We start from the raw sequence: 17,504 nt of genomic DNA on the forward strand, positions 1-17,504 counted from the left end.
CTTTGACAAAGGATGCTACCGTTTTTTCTCCTTGAAGCTCAAACATGTCTTCGCCTTCCATCTGCATCAACTTTTCCCTTCCTGGACATTTAGGGATCATTTCTATTTCTCAATTCCACTTATTGAAAACGGCACTGATGTGGATACACTGCGATCTCATGGTGGGATGCTGTCATTTTGCGGCTAACATGATTAGCATGAATTGTAGGAAATGTAGTTTATGGTCGATGCAAGCGTTTGACTTATGCATTATAACACAATCGGACCTTTTAAGATGTTCTTGCGGGCCACATAAAATGATGTGGTGGACCATATTTGGCCCACGGGCCTTGAGTTTGACAGATTTCCTTCAAATAATAATCGAACAGATGCAAAAGTTAGCGCTTCCACCTCACAGCAACACGCTCTGCGGTTGCCTTTCGGTGTGGAGTCTCCAAGTTCTCCTCGTGTCTGCATGGAGTGCCTCCCGCAGTCCAAAAACATGCATGAGGTTCTTTGGAGAACCTCAACCGCCAACCCGTCAATGAGACAGTGAATGGCCGTATGTCTACAAGAGTATCCTCGTGATCGACCGACGACCAGTCCAGAGTGAACCCCGCCACTCGTCCAATGGCGGCCGGGATCAGCTACAGCACCCTGATAACCTTGGGTGCAGGATAGGCGTTTGTAGATAAATATAAATAACAATGAACTGCAAAGAAATTAAGACAAAATGCTCAGAATACGAGCCAAATTTGTGGCTAAACTAAAAAAAAAACCTCCAAGTCAATCACACTTGTGTGAAATTAGGGTGTCCACTAAGGAAGCAACACTGATTCATTTTGACTTGTTTTAAGGACATTATATGAAAGTTGGATCAGCCAGTCGCGTGTTTTACTCTTTCATTTGGAGTGTGACTCCAAATCCAGACCTCCATAGGTTCATACATGCGATGTCCACTGGTCATTTTGTGTGATTTTGTTGCCAGCATATGCAACTATGTAAAGAACAAAGTATTCAATAAGAATATTTCATTTTAATCAGATCGAGGATGTGTTATTTTAGTGTTCCCTTTTTTTTGAGCCGTGCATAACTTTATTTTTTATTGAATTATTATCCTGTCGTATTATTATCATACCTTTGTTTTTACTTATTTAGTTTTTTTTACTATTATTATTATTATTATTCACAATTTGATGCTGCTATCATATTATATAAATGAAGAGCGTAGCTTACTTCCTAGTCTCTTACAAATGGTATTATTTGCATAATGTGATTTTGTTGTCAGCACATTCAACTATGTAAAGAACAAAGTATTTCATAAGAATATTTCATCCATTCAGATCTAGGATGTGTTATTTTAGTGTTCCCTTTATTTTTTTGAGCAGTGTACTTTGAATCCTGTCCCCTGTGTGACGATTGGTTGAGTTTATCTCCTAAGATCTTGCAACTTTTCTGACATCAACCGTTTTTTTGGATGATTGAAAGCCTCCAGCCTAATCCACTGATTTTTTCCAAACTTTTGCCAAAACCAAACACGCGAATCAAACCTAATAACCAGATCATAGCGGATCGGTCGAGGCCCGTGTTAACAACGAATGCCATTGACACCGATGGCCTACAGGGAACCAATGGAAACTGGGCTACTGTAGGTCAAAGAAGGAGAGGAGGAAGCAGAGAGAGAGGAGGAAAAGCAAGAGTCTGGGACTGAGAGTAGGGACTTTGAATATCGGGACGATGACAGGAAAAGGTAGAGTTGGTCGACATGATGCAGAGAAGGAAGGTGGATATACTGTGTGTCCAGGAGACCGGATGGAAAGGTAGTAAGGCAAGAAGCTTAGGAGCAGGCTTTAAGTTGTACTATTATGGTGCTGACAAGAAGAGAAATGGAGTAGGAGTTATCTTGAGGGAGGAGTTTGTTAGGAACGTCCTAGAGGTGAAAAGAAAGCCTTATAGACTTGTGAGTCTGAAACTGGAAATTGAAGGTGTGATGCTCAATGTTGTGAGTGGTTCAATGTTCAAAGCTGTGACTGTTATGAGTTTGAGTAGAAGGAGAAGTTCTGGAAGGAACTAGATGCACTGATGCAGAATATCCTGGTAATTGGTGCAGACTTCAATGGACATGTTGGTGAAGGCAATAGAGGGGATGAAGAAGTGATGGGCAGACTTGGCACACAGGATAGGAATGCAGAGGGACAGAACGTGGTACATTTTTGCAAAAAAAGATGGAAATGGCTGTAGGGAACACTTTTTTCCCCAGAAAAAAACAGGAACATAGGGTAACTTATAAGAGCAGAGGTAGGAGCATGCAGGTAGACTACATCTTGTATAGACGAGGTAACCGGCAAGAGATCAGTGACGGCAAAAGTAGTTGCGGTGAGAGTGTAGCCTAACAGCATCGGATGGTGGTTTGCAGGAGACTCTGGTAACAAGGAAGATGATGAGGTCAAAGGCAGAGCAGAGGACAAAATGGTGGAAGCTGAAAAGGGAGGAGTGTCGTATGGTTTTCAGGGAGGAGTTGAGAAAGGGTCTGGTTGGTCAGGGTGAGCTTCCAGATGATTGGACAACAACAGCAAGTGTTATCAGGGAGACAGGTAGAAGAGTACTTGGTGTGTCATCTGGAAGGAAAGTAGATAAGGAGACTTGGTGGTGGAATGAGGAAGTGCAGGGGTGTATACAGAGAAAGCGGTTAGCAAGGAAGAAGTGGGACACTGAGAGGACTGAAGAGAACAACAGGAGTAAAGGGAGATACAACATAAGGTAAAGATAGAGGTAGCAAAGGCATAACAACCCACTTTAAACCTAGTTTCAGCCGATCAACTCTTTCATTTACACAACAAGCCACCATAACCCAGAACCGCCCAAAACTGAAAAAGCCTCTCAAATGAGGGCCGAAACATCTTCAAGTGAAGAAATACAAGTCCAGTTGCCACGATATGATCACGATGAGATAACAAAAACCGGGTGGATTTTAATCGTGGAGGCCCTGACCTGTTGGCTCTCCTGGTACGATGGTGGAGGAACGCTCTGGGTGGCCATCATCGTCACTGCAGGTGCTGGGGACACATGTTGCATCATGGGATTGCTTCACATCGAGACTGTGGGGGAGAAGAAGAAGAGGAGGAGGGGCGGAAAAAGTCAGGAATTTAGTGACAGTGAAGACGGCGCAAAGTCTATAACGGCACCAGCCACCAGGTGCTGCTATAATGAAATAATAGAAGATGCATTAAAGTCTTCCCTGCAGGATTTCACTCGCTCCCTCTCGCTCTCTCGCTCGCTCTCGCCGACAAAAGCACAAAGAGAATGATCGAGCCCTTTTAAAGAAATACCTTAGCAGGAACACGGGAAAATAATAACGCCGTTACGGACGACCGCGCCGGTTCTGTAATTGCGGAGGTCCTCGGAAAAATACATCATAGTGGATTAAGTCGCCGCGGTCATCCTGCCGGTGTTATTGCAACGTTACCGAGCCAATCAAGGCGGCTAATTAGGGCTGTTGTCGGTGGGCTAATTGCTATTGGCTGGAACCCACAGGGCTGAGGGCTTTACCCCGCGGAACACCGCCGTAACCATCACCCCCACCGAAGGAGCTAATTGCTTCAGTGGTACATTATACACAATTGCATGGACACACACACACACACACACACACACATGCAGACCCCCTACCACTGATCTAACTTACTATAGGCAAGCACAGCAGGTGCACTGTCCTGGAGCTACATATAACCTATGTGTATACGCTGCATGAAAAATGTCTTGTAGATTACCTAATTTGGCCAGAGGGGAAAAGGGCTTTTTCATGCATCTGAAGGCAAATCGTCGATTTTAGCTGAACCCGAGAAAGAAAATTAAAAACTGAATTAAAAAAAAAAAAAAGAAAAAATCAAGGTTAACTACATTGAGAAATTAACATGCTATTTCAATGTCATTTGCCAAAAAATGAGAGCCCCAAAACAAAGCATGACAGATGACATCGCATTTTGATGCTTTATGTCTTTTCATCAAATCAAATCGCTTTACTACAGAGGCTGATGTGCATCTGATCTAAACAGGCTAATAAAACTCGGCGTTTGAGTACTGACAGGTCCTAAAAAGCGTGGGTTGGGTATCCTCTCCCGTGCACTCTTCAGATTGTGTCGCTGTCAGTATTATTACTGAAATTTGGATCCTTTAACTGTCTCTAATCCAGGAAGGAAACTTGCTGCTATTTCCTGGTGCTTTCGTGAACCAGCCACTTGTGCCCGTATATGAATATTGGGGCTCAATTGTGGGAACGACAAACCGCTTCTAAGGTTTGTGTACGTCCGGCGTAAAGTAAACAGACACAGCTTGTGCTCTCTGGACATCGGAGACCGTTTTTTTTACCCGGCGGGAAACATCTGATTGCGACCTGGAACATCTGTGTGAACATTGTGAGCTCATTTGGTATCTCAGCTTAACGCTAACCAGGGTTTGTTTAGTTAAGCAGCTTCATTCTACAAGTTTTGAAGGAACGGCGTCCAAGGATCTGTTTAATAACACATAGGAACGGCCTCACTTGATGAAAAACTTGAACACTATAAATAGACGTGCGTTTTCATCGAATCTCAAGGTTACTTCGGGAAAAAGAATATGCACTTTTGCAGAAAAGCTCCGAAATGCCCCTCCGATGCTGAACTCGCTGCTCCTTGAAAAAAAAAGAAGGAACGCATAGTTTTCAGGTTATTCATGCACGACAGGAAGTGATACAAACATCTCATCCATCTCTTCCAAATCAGGGCAAAGCATGACAGACTTTTCCCTCCAGTGAGCTCATCCCCCACTGAGACCCGGACTCGGGTAGAATCTCACACTGGAGAAGTCAAAGTCGAGACAACTGGCAACTTCATTTAAGTTGGAATCTGAATCCGCACGCGCTGCCAGAAGAGCGCCGTTAAATATCGGCCCGGCTCCGTCTGGGTATTAGCCGCAAATCTGCACGTTTCATCATGTCGTACTGTATTCAGCGCGAAATAATACTGTATTTCGCCGTGCGCGCTCATACTTGTTTGTGTGCCAATGCGATGTGCGTGTCTCTGCGAGTATGGGTCTTTTTTTTTTTTTTTTTTATGGTACTGATTGCGTCTTCTGGTTTTCTCTTCTCATTCCAACTGTTATCAGCTGAGAGGCATCTTCTCTGTTATCAGTCCTCATTTTAATTGCAAATGCAGCGAGCGTGTTAGTGATTAAATGGAAAATTGCACATTAATTGATGAGACTGAAGATAAACCAATTCCAATTACAGCACAGTATTTTAGGCGGGCCTCTCAAGTTTCACCGTCCCTCGAAGGAACGAGCCGGTAAATGCCAAATCCGAGCGCGCATCCTGCACAAATACACACACACACACACACGCCGGCGAAAGATGCGCACAAACATTGTGCCGTCGGCTGCAGACTGAATGGTGAAGACACAAAACAAACAGTAAAAGACAGAAACAAAAATCAAAGGGGATTTATTTCAATCGCGGGATTAAAACTCCGGGAAAAAGCCGGTGCTAACACGACTCCGGCTTCCCACCGCGATTTCAAAGGTGCAACGGGTTACGCAATGAGCGACGGGATCCATTTTGGGGACAAATGACAATGTTTGTCGCTCGACAAAGGGACTTTGAATTATTACCGAGTCCTTAATGCATATCGGTTCGAAAAGTGCCTGTAGTTGCAATCAAAATTCAATGGCAAGCATAAAAAATGAGAAGTAGGCATAAAATTATTCAAAGAAACATCAAAGGGCGGTGCGAATTTGGATTGGAGGCACTCGCGGTCTTCTACCGGATTCCGCGCGACGAGAAATACCTCGATTCAGCATCCGTGTCTGTGGCAATTCCCAGGTGCGGAACGAGGCCGGCGCAGGATTGAAAGCACAATTTATCTCTTCGTCCCCTGGATTTTATTTATTTTTTATCATTTTTTTTTTTTTTTTTACGGCTTTGACATGAGACGCATGTCCGGTCACGCGGGCACCGGCCGCCACCCGCAATCCTCCTTTTGCGTTTGAAAGATGAATAAACCGCACATTAATTCTCTTCTTTTAATTTCAAACCGGGGATTGCCACCCCCGAAATTAAAAAAAAAAAAAAAAGAATGTTATTTAAACAGTGAGCAGGAAGGCGGAGAACATTTCTTGCACTCCAGATTGTGACCTGGCAGGGGTTTTGCGCCGGTTTATAATAAGACCTGGCCCTCGCTCGCGTTGAATCATCACACTTCGCCCTCTCTCATATGAGACCCACAAAGCGGTGAGCAGAGGTGTCGGCGCGAGCGCAACTGACTCAATCTTCACAAGTAAAACAGAAAATAACCACGATGGAGATGCATGCGCGTGATGCCAGAGAGATAACGCCCGGACCGGTTAGAGCGGGGTGTCGATCTCATTTTGGTCCCAAGGCCTCATACTAATTTGATGTCAAGGGGGGGCGGACCGGTAAAATCGTAGCATAATAATCTAGAAATAACAAAATGTCCATTTTTTTTCCTTAAAGGAGAACGGTAAATTATAAAAAAAAAATACCTGCTATAGGTAAATTTTTTTTTATTAATGTATATATATATATATATATACACTGCTCAAAAAAATAAAGGGAACACTTAAAAAAACACATCCTAGATCTAAATGAATGAAATATTCTTATGAAATACTTTGCTCTTCACACAGTTGAATGTGCTGACAACAAAATCACACAAAAATGATCAATGGAAATCAATTGTATCAACCCATGGAGGTCTGGATTAGGAATCGCACTCAAAATTAAAGTGTAAAAACAAACTCCAGGCTGATCCAACTTTGATGTAATGTCCTTAAAACAAGTCAAAATGAATCTGTGTTGCTTCCTGAGTGGGCACTATGATTTCACACAAGTGTGATTGACTTGGAGTTACATTGTGTTGTTCAAGTGTTCGCTTTATTTTTTTGAGCAATATATATATATATATTTTTATAATATAATTAAAAAAAAAAAAAAAACTTAATATGTAATGAACTGTTTGGTTAAAAAAATACATGGCGAACAACCTGAGATTCCTGAAATGCAATTTCAACAACACTCCCCCCCAGTTCTCTCTTCTCAGTTCTCTGTGCATTTTGTTAACAAACAAACAAACAAAATTAACAAACAAACCTTTTGTTAATAACCTTTCTTATTAACAAACAAATAAGAAGCGGAAAACCCTCCACACCATGTCCACGTTTGACAACCATGTTTTGCTGATGAGGGTGTCGGGGCCAACGGAAAAGCAGGTAATTTTCTAACAATAAGTAAAGATGCTATTTAAAAACCTTTTATTTTTAAATTGAAGATTTATTCCACGTGACGGTTGGGACGAAGAGGATGAACCCCTCCTCTTGATTAGACAGTAAGAAAGTCGGATTCCAAAGAAAACGCACTCTAAATGCTGCAATATTCGGATATCCTTTGAGCTAAATGTTGGAAATGCTAAGCTAAGGTGCAAATATCAAGAAGAAGAATCAAGACTTTTTGCGATGAGACAATGAGAGCTACCGGCTCGGAGGACGTAAAGGATAATAATAAAAATAAATAGTGTGCAATCATATACATCTTGCGGAAGGCATTAGTGGCGATATAAGTATGACTTGAGTTTAAAGTGCGGTTTAAATATGTCAGATTTGATCCGGATAAAAATGCACTGCGTTGTCATTTCGCCTTCGCAGTTTTAGATGCTATCATTTAGAGAAACTGACAGCAGGCAGATGTTCTGACTGAGACGGTTTGGAGGAGGTGCGACGGTGGAGATCTGGGTAGAAGGATACCGAGGTTGGAGCCGCCAGATTGCAAGATTTATGGTGTTTAAAAAGTCGCATCGTACATGTTTCGTATTTGCTCTACAGAACATATTGTGTGTTATTTCTCCTGTGTCTCTTGTTTTGCCTCAATCCTAAAACCTGCATCCACTTCCACTTAAGACTCCGTTACACAGATTTTTGCACCGCGCCCGTCTCCCTCCAGTTATCTCTAGTTCCGCCCGTGAGGAATAAGATTTCCTTGGTGTCGCCCGTGGGGTTAAGATCCGATAGTCATCTTTTCTTCCCTTGTATTTTGTTCCCGCCGGGGTTTCTTTCCCGGCGTCGCACCCGAGCGCGCGTTTGTTTCAGATTTGCCAACGGACCGTAAACTGCTCCGCTTGTGAACGTTTACTTTTCTGCGACCGAGTCTCTCCAGATCGACCAAAGTCAGACGGAAAAGCAGAGCGAGCGGCATCTTGAATCTTCAATATAGTTCACTCGCTGCCAAAAAAATATCTTTAAATTCCACGTTGAAAAAAAGTCCGATCACTGAAGAATACCAACATTTCATTTCCACACGGTTCCGAAAAGTAGATCACAAAACATTCTTGATATTTAAAAGCATATTTTTCTGTTTTGCGTCCAAGTACTTGTTAGAGGCTGCAAATATCTCTCAATCAAAATGTGTCAGGAATACCTTTAAGAAGTAAGAAAACGCGAGGACGTCAATTTCTCGAAACTCAAAACGTCTCATCTGATTTTACGAACACTCGTTTGTATATCTGGATCCCGATGTCGACCCTAAAGCGAATCGATAAACATCGTTTTGCGCCGAAGGATTAAAATCGTCGGTTTCGGATAGCGAAGCGGTGAAAGGTCGCGCCACTTTTTAACCCGCGCTGAAACGTTATCTGACTTTGGGTCGCCCTGCCGTGGACGGATGGAGATTTGGTTCTGGGCGTCGTCATATCAAAACCCCATCTAATCCGCCCTCCGCGAGAGGACGCTGACCCGCCGATGTAATGAATAACGTTCAATCGTGGGTATGTCTTCTCGGTCAGATATTATGCATTTCAATGTCCTGCAGGGCTGGAGGATGAATAAATAAATCAGGTGTTTTTGAATAAGTGTAGGTTCTAATCATCGCCGTATTGTCGGGTCTAATTTACAATGCAAACACAAGGAGGCGAGGCCTTGATGGCGCCGGGTAAAGCGATGGAGGGAAGGGCAGAATGGTAATGAGAACGGGGCGGCGGAGGAGAGGGGGGGGGGGGTAGCGGTGTGTGTGTGTGTGTGTGTGTGTGTACACGTTTGTGGTCGGATTCAACACGGAAAATCGCAAAACACACAGATCAGAGCACAAATACATCGCCGCATCCACTCAGGAAGGAGTGTGCATGCAAACACAGGCGTGTATAGAAATCGGCAAATGCCAATACACAAGGAAAAGCTACTAAAGCTTCGACCAGTGTCATGTCTCTCTCTCTCTCTCTCTCTCACACACACACACACACACACACACACTCAAAGTACATACATAGCCAGAGGCAATGAGAGAGTCTCACTTGTGGTCTTCAGGCTACAAATCCCCCCCAGGCTGAAGTGAGCTCCACACTCTGGGCGCAGTCAGGACCCAGCCGACTCTCCCCGACCGCCTCATTAACCTGAGCCAGCAGCCCTCCCTCCCTCCCTCCCTCCCTCCGTCCGTCCAGCCGCACAACATCCCGCTCCTCAGCAAGACACGCTTACAATTCATACTAGTATCATTTATTCATCCGCTCTTGTTGATTGGACTCAATAACCGCCGGATAGACGAGGCACGGATTTGAAGTTTGGTCAAGGACTTTTCGGTATTGTTCTGAACATCGTTAACTCCCGGTCGGGGGTTGATGTCGGCGTTTGTTTGGCCGGCTCGGTCTCGCGGGCCCCGAGACCGGCGGAGAACACCTAGCTGAGGTTACCTCATGTTTTGCTAATGCTGCGGCGAGGGGGATGTCTGGTGTTGGAAAACATCCAAAGAAGAAATGTTTGCCATTGTGGTGACGCCTTTGTGCCGAGACTGAAGGCAAAGCCCAATATCTAATTGAGTCTAATTACGCATATAGATACTAATTCTGCCTATAATAATAAAAATAATAACAATTTATTATTATTAATATTGTTCTCGTAAATTCTTCTTCTTAGTATTATTATTATTATTGTTATCATTATTATTATTATTATTGTTACTGTTATTGTTATCATTATTCCAGTAAATTATTATTATTATTGTTGTTGTTGTTGTTCTAGTAAATTATTATTATTGACATTATCATTATATTATACATTTTTATTATTATTATTATAGATATTATAAAAGTTGTGTTTATTATTGTTATTATCATTATTATTATTATGGTTATTATAACAACAACAATAATCATAATCATTAATTAGTATTGTTAAAATTATTTTTAATGTGTAAGACACAATGAAATTTAAAAAAAAAAATATATATACATATACATATATATATATATGTATGTGTATATATATATATATATATATATATATATATATATATATATATATATATATATATATATATATATATATATGTGTGTGTATTGTCTATTCTGCCTATAGTGCACCCAGGATGACGACTTTATGGGATAGTACAATGAGATGGGGGCTGTGTTGGGTTGTGTACAGTGTGCTGTAAAAATGTTGCTTATAAACTCAATGGGTTTTTGGAGACAACCAAAAGTTACATCCATGGTATATCTAGCAGATCAGATGATGACGAAGTCCATAGATGGGAACTTTGCACCCCCATTGATCATTCGCCGCATTTATATGGACGGCACTAAACCATTTAAACCCTGTTTACTCAGCACACTCTTCCATTCGACGGCCATTTCCAATCTACTTAACCAGAAAGTGAGCGATAATTGAATTAACTGGGAATTTTCCTGTTGCGATTATCCAACTGTGCGCGTGGCTCATCGACCTTTCACGTTTATCCCAGCAATTTGCAAAGCATCCTGAACATTTCCGGCGAATTTGAAGAAAATGAGAACTGTTGTGAGGAAAGCACCGGTTCATTGATTTATTTATTTTGTTTTGTTTGTGGGGGCCAAAGCTATGAAAACGCGACGCATTTTGACTTTTGAAACCAACAATGTAAAGTGACGTACCAGAATATGAGTGGAAAATCGTATTATTCGAGGTCAGGGCGGCAATCGGGATCTTGCGGTTGATGTCAATATAGTCAATGTCAACACGACGCCGGTTTCCAGACCGTCGCTTTTCTCCCCCCCTACTTACCCCAAGTGTCCTTATCAGCTTCCAATGACATTCTACGCCTGAATTTTAAATCTATAACCTTTCCACTTTCTTCTTTCAAACTGAACTTCTTAATGAATGTCCTTCATATATTCAAATATGCCCCGCAGCTGTAATGAAGACATGAGGATTTCCCCCGGGTATGACAGTTTCAGAGATTCATTGCTTTCTTTCTAACTACTGACAAAGGCGTCAGTGGTCCAATCAGACTGCAATTCTTGTTGTCTTTGTATTTATGCAAATGTTTGTTTGGTTATTACAGATTCTGGTTTGATTGGGTTCCTTCCTGCTTTTAAAATTTAGATTAAAGTCCCAAGTAATATGGATAGTGGTAAAACTATTGCACGGTGGAAAAAAAAAAATAAAATGTTGTAATTCCCCAGTGACAGGTGGTTTGCATGCAAATACCGTCATTAGCATAGCTAAAAGCTCTTATTGTAATGAGATGAATTTCCCTTTTCCGAAAAAGCTAAACATGCAGTATTAGACCAAGATGAAAAGGACGGGAGGACTGCTACTTGGTGATTTGCGCCGTTCCAAATCTTCTTCATCGAGATTTATTTGACTTTTTTTTTTTTTTTTTAACTAACCAAAATTAAGGAGAAGAAAGTAACATAACCCTGTGTCGAGTGAGTATTTTATGCACGGCGCTTTCGCCACGGCAATCTGGAGGCTCCCCTGATTATAATTCTAAACATTCATTTACATGAGTCGAGCTTGCGTTTTCATTTCGACGTTGCAATTTCAAACGCTATCATTTGGCTGGAGGCACCGTGGAGGATTTCTCTCGGAAACAGACGGAGGAAGGACGGTGCAGATCCGGGCGGAATCCAGACAGAGTCTATCGAAAAAACGAAAATTAACGGTGAAAGAAAACAGTTTGTCGGCACGAGAGAGGAGGATATGGCGAAAAGGGGTGGACGGAGTCGAGGAGCATTATGTCACCCATCTACTGACGTTTTTTTTTTCCCCGTGATCAGGTCCGATCAGGTCGACAAGGTGTCTCTTTTCTTGAGAGGCAGAAAACCCGAAAAATCATAATTATTCACCCCCTAGGAAGTTTTACCATTTTAGCGCTCTCATAAATCAATCATGATCAATAAAATGTGTTTTTTTGACACAAAAATTTATTGGAAAAAACTCTTTAATGTCAAAATGAAAACAGATTTCTACAAAGTAAATTCAATGAAATAAAAATATATAAAGAAATATAATTGTTTGCATAATTAATCACCCCCTTTGTAAGTTAATACATGAAGACAGAAGAACATTAATTCTTAATTAATTATGCAATCAATTAAATTTCTTTATATATTTTATTTCATTGAAATTACTTTGAAAAAATCTGTTTTCACTTTCACAATAAAGATTTTTTTCCAATCATTTTTTGTGTTAAAAAAAGTCAAATTTATCGACCATGATCGGTGTATGAAAGCACTAAAAGGGGTAAAACATCCAAGAGGGTGAATACTTATGATAGACAGTGTATAATCCATCCAAGAGGGTCCTCACCAGATGCCCCAAAAGAAAAATAAAATAAAATAACCCCACGGGAGCAGAAAAGCAGTGGCTCTACTCCAAGATGTCAAAGTATGTCCGTGCCCTTCATCCTATCTCTCGGGCTAAAAGCCCAGGCGCCCTGCCAGAGGAACTCCTTTCAGCTGCTCTTATTTGTGACCTTATTTGTGCGGTCGCGACCCACAGCCCATGGCCGTACATGACGCCGCACATAAATAGACTGGTAAATTGAGAGTTTCGCTTTATTTGAGTCGTCCTATCGGTGCCGTGACCCGCAATGAGGTGATCCAAAAAAGACGTTTCACTTCAAACCCGCCGCTCCGTCCTATGAGTAAAGTGCATTTGCTGCACTTGCTGTGTTTGCAGCGCTTCAAATGATTTGTCTTTAACTGAATTTATTCCTGCGGTACCAACGGTCTAGCAAGACACCAAGCATACGAAAATAGACAAGAAAGAAAATAGACAAGGGGAACTAGATTTGAATTATCAGCTGGACTCAGTCGAAGCACATGAGACATTTAGTTTGTGAGAGTTTTGATTTTAGTTTGCATTAGAGCTTAAAGCAATGTACCGTAATTTCCAGACGATAAGCCGCGACTTTTTTCAAACAACGATGCGGCTAATATATGGACTTCTTGGGTGAGGGACGCTAAACGTTTATCCCTGTCACATCGGACCGATGAAATGACCGTGAAATTCTGAGTCCGTTCGACTCCGACACCGAAGAAGACGACTTTGATGGTTTTAGTGCGCAGGAGGAAGCCCGAGATAGCGATCAGCTAGCCGGTGCAGCTAGCCGCTAATTTTCATTTTGTATTTATAAAATATTTATAAAATTATAAAATAATAATAATAATAATAATAATAATAAAATAATTATCATCATTTCATTTTACTCTATTTTATTTTATTTATTGTTATTGAATTATTATCATTATTTATTAATTATTTTTTATTTATAATTGTTTTCAATTTATTGAGCAGTATCTATATATTTGTACATATATAAATAATGGGCTCAAACAATGAAAGGAACGCTTCAACAACACAATGTAACTCCAAGCGAATCAGACTTGTGTGAAATCAAAGTGTCCACTTAGGAAGCAACACTGATTCATTTTAACTTGTTTTAAGGACATTAAATCACAGTTGGATCAGCCTCTAGTGTGTTTTTCCACTTAAATTTGGAGTGTGAATCCAAATCCAGACCTCCATGGGTTCGTATATTTAATTTCCCTTGATTATTTTTGTTCGATTTTGTTGTCAGCACATTCATCAATGTAAAGACCAAAGTATTTCACACGAATATTTCATTCATTCAGATCTAGGATGTGTTATTCTTAGTGTTCCCTATATTTTTTGAGCAGTATATTTCTAAATTTAAAGATGTTCATCTGCCTTTAGATTGCTATGATAAGCCTTACTCCCTCCAATAATGAGAATAAAATTCCTATAATTCTGATTATTGGACTGAAATAGCAGAGGCTCTGCTATTTCTGCTATGCGGTAAAAACATTGCATGTTGGGAAGAAATAACTGACAGAAATCTTTCCAAATCTTTGAAAAGTGTTTAGGTGAGACCAACCAACAGTCTTTGGTCTCAACCGAGTCCCAAAACTCAACATTTGAGCCGGTGTGAGTTGACAGTTTTACACGAGTCTTTTCAAAATCTTTCATCTTGAGGTGAAATCCGAGCAAACGGGGCCGGTCGATCCTCTCACGGACACGTTCGGGTGATTTCGGATCTCCAACGAGGCTCCTGCATGTTTTTGGACGGCGGGAGGAAACCGGAAACTCCGAACAGAAGCGCTCCCTGGTGGAACCGAAACAGGGAACGTTTCCCTGCGAGATGGAAGTGCAAACGTACATCGGCGAGACGTCGGAGTGGAATATCTGCAACACGCTAATCTGGCCCCCTGTGTTCGACGTGATTTTAATAATAAGACAGATAAGCAACGCCAAGTACAGTTGGTGTGTTGCGAGAAAATGGCATCACAAGACTTTCTTCTGTGATCTTGTTTTGGTTTCTGCTCTGCCGTTGTTAAATTTACACAAACTGTTACTGCATCATTTCCTAAAGCAAACACACACACACACACACACACACAAACAGAGGGATGAGGGTGGGTGGAAAGTACTAACATCACAGAACCCCCTCTTCGCCAACAAAAATAGCACAGCAAAAGTGTCAGCACGGTGGAAAAGGTTTTGGGGTGAGATGACACGTTGCACAACTTTGATCTCTATCCATTTTCCTCGTATTGAAGACTTTATATTCATCGCTTATCGTCGCCTTAATGTGCGCAATTTAACTATGAAGAACGAGCCCCGGGTCCCATCGAACCGCATCGGCTCTGCCCTTACATTCGCGTTTTTTTTTTTTTTTTTTTCATGATGCAAAAATTAGCCTACATTTCGTGAGCGTCTCCTAAAACCTGGCGGGATCCAGGAGCGAGGAGCGAGCTTTGGAAACCCCAAGTCAGAAGAGGACGCGGGCGATCCGCCGCGGTGACCCCTGAGGGGATGCAGCCGAAAAAAAAAGAAAGTGAGGACGAACGGTTCCTTTGTTATCATAAAAAAAACGTCCGAAAGAGATTCGCACAAAAAAGCTATCGCTTGAAAACCGGTGTGTGTTGAAATTGCTCACTCATTTGATAGGATGTTGGGTGAATGTGAACACGACAGGTCAGTTCGGGGCGGCAAAAAAAAAAAAAAAAGGCGAAACCCTTTGGTATTTAAAGAGTTGCTTCTTGAGAAAAGAGGATTCCCCGCTTGAAATGCGTCACGTCTTACGTTCTGTGAGGGAACAGGGTTCGGATGCGATTCCAAGTCGGAGCTGCTGTTTAACCGGCGTCTTGCAGCCGCGCCGGTTGACCGTGACGGACTGACACACTTTAAAATTACACATGCAATAATTAATATTTTTCGGGGGGGGGGGGGTAATTATATAAGGATATTTAATTTCTTAAAATCTGATGAGCTGTAAGAACCAAACAGATAAACACAACTAAACACAATATTAGTTGTGAAGGTGTTTTTTTTTTTTTTTTTTTTGCATAATAAGTGTTATTTTGCTGTCGAATGAAGGGTCGCCTCGTCATCACTGACGAGCAAAACCCGCCGCTCGACACAGGACGTTTTCACAAACAGCATCTGGTAAGGATGTTATTTGCAAACTCTATTCTTACCACACCTTAAGGCATCCATATGTAAATTAATATCTTGCAACACCGTGCATTAGATACGTATGTACGGTAAATGCACTCTCCAGAGTCTCCAGATTAATATTTATATTCATACTTTTACTCCACACATCTGAGCCATTCCAGCTCCCCAAGTTATACTTGGATAATCTATATTTGTCTTAGATTATATTCAGCTCGACTGTTATTTCTATACAGAAAATTAGATTATTGCGATGAAGTTCTTTATCTTCTGTAATGCAATTACAAAAACAAAAATGTCATACATTCTGGATTCATTACAAATCAAATGAAATATTGCAAGCCTTTTATTATTTCAATATTGCTGATTATGGCTAACATCTTAAGAAAAGTCAAAAATCCTATCTCAAAATATTAGAATATCATGAAAAAGTAATATTTGTTTTTTTCAATTGCATTACAGAAGATAAAGAACTTAATCACAATATTCTAATTTTCAGACAGTCCTGTGTATGTGTATATATATATATATATATACACACACACACACATATATATGTATATATTAATTTACTGCACAACTTAAACTCCGCAATGACAAGAAAGACTATTTTATATAACAAGTCAGCAGAGGCAGGAAAGTCAGTATGATTCTGTAACAATTCCATCTGAGATTAAATATTCAGTAAATAATATTTTTCCTAAAAAAAAGTAACAAGCCATGTAGCCTGTTGTTTTTTTCTTTTGTTTTTTTTCATGAACATTTAAAGGAGTGAAACTGCCACCTCGGTCATGTAGCGGCACAGGGGAGCGTTTCCTCCGCTAAGCTGATAACCATCCGAACACTGGAGGTATGAAGAAGAAAAAAAAAAAAAAAAAAAAAAAAACGGGGGCTTGAAATTGGACCGGCTGAGCTCGCGGAGGGGAAATGCAATCTACAAGAGTTTCCCTGCTGAATCCTTTCCAGACACTCTGCTCCTCTTTCCATCTCTTCATCCCCCCCACAGCCTCAGTCATGTTTGCAGGAACATACAGTACATTGTGCAGCTTATCTGCCGTTGCATCACTGAGGCACCTTCTTTTTAATGGATACCTCCTTATCGCAGCCAGGTGGTGCCATCCGTGTCACAACTTCGGCCGCCCGCGGGATAATATGACCAGTGAGTATCTTCGGAAACCGGGGCGGCTCCTTTGCTTCTGGGCCGATTCTGTAAACTCCATCGTGTCACATTTATGAAGCAAAACCATAATTAAAACACTCGCGCTGTGTTTGTGCTCATGCGATCTGTCGTGTTATTTATATTGTGGTTTATTTCTGGTGATGTATTTTTCCTTTATGTTGTCCATTATTATCCCATTATGATGTTGTTATTGTTGCTGCTGTCTATTTATCCATGGATGTCTTGCTATCTCTCTACTTATATTCAAATTAATTTTCCTTTTTTTTTTTTGACATCATAACTGTTACGCTGCTGTGACAAAGGAATTTCCCCTATGGGGATCAATAAAGTTTATCTTATTTTATTTCTGCCGATTAAAATATTTCCACATTCGACATGGGCTTTCATTTGTGATGTGTCTTTTTAACACCGTCTGAATGTGAATGTGATGTTTGCGCGTCCGTGACCGAAGCAGCGTCTCCAAACAGAATGATCTCTCAGCTCACCGATTTAAAACTAGAAGATCTACAAATAAGCAGCGCCGAGGAATCGTAAGCTTTGCTGGAAACCGCGTTCGAATGTGGAACTACCATCG

At 41.1% G+C, this 17,504-nt stretch overlaps 1 protein-coding gene across 4 annotated transcripts in view; it reads right to left on the minus strand.

Annotated features, from left to right (window-relative positions):
• Nucleotides 1-17,504, minus strand: part of LOC147226660 (homeobox protein PKNOX2-like) — a 154,658-nt gene that overhangs the window by 59,585 nt on the left and 77,569 nt on the right. For all 4 annotated transcript variants that reach the window (XM_086160963.1, XM_086160960.1, XM_086160964.1 and 1 more), the window contains one exon: nucleotides 2,971-3,077. In XM_086160963.1, coding sequence (XP_086017089.1) covers nucleotides 2,971-3,057 — 87 coding nt within the window. In that variant the 5' untranslated portion in view covers nucleotides 3,058-3,077. The remainder of the gene's footprint in view (nucleotides 1-2,970; nucleotides 3,078-17,504) is intronic.

Source organism: Fistularia commersonii, chromosome 15 (genome assembly GCF_037954325.1).
Source record: "Fistularia commersonii isolate RoL2024-O1a breed Wild chromosome 15, RoL_Fcom_v1.0, whole genome shotgun sequence".
Taxonomy (NCBI): Eukaryota; Metazoa; Chordata; class Actinopteri; order Syngnathiformes; family Fistulariidae; genus Fistularia; species Fistularia commersonii.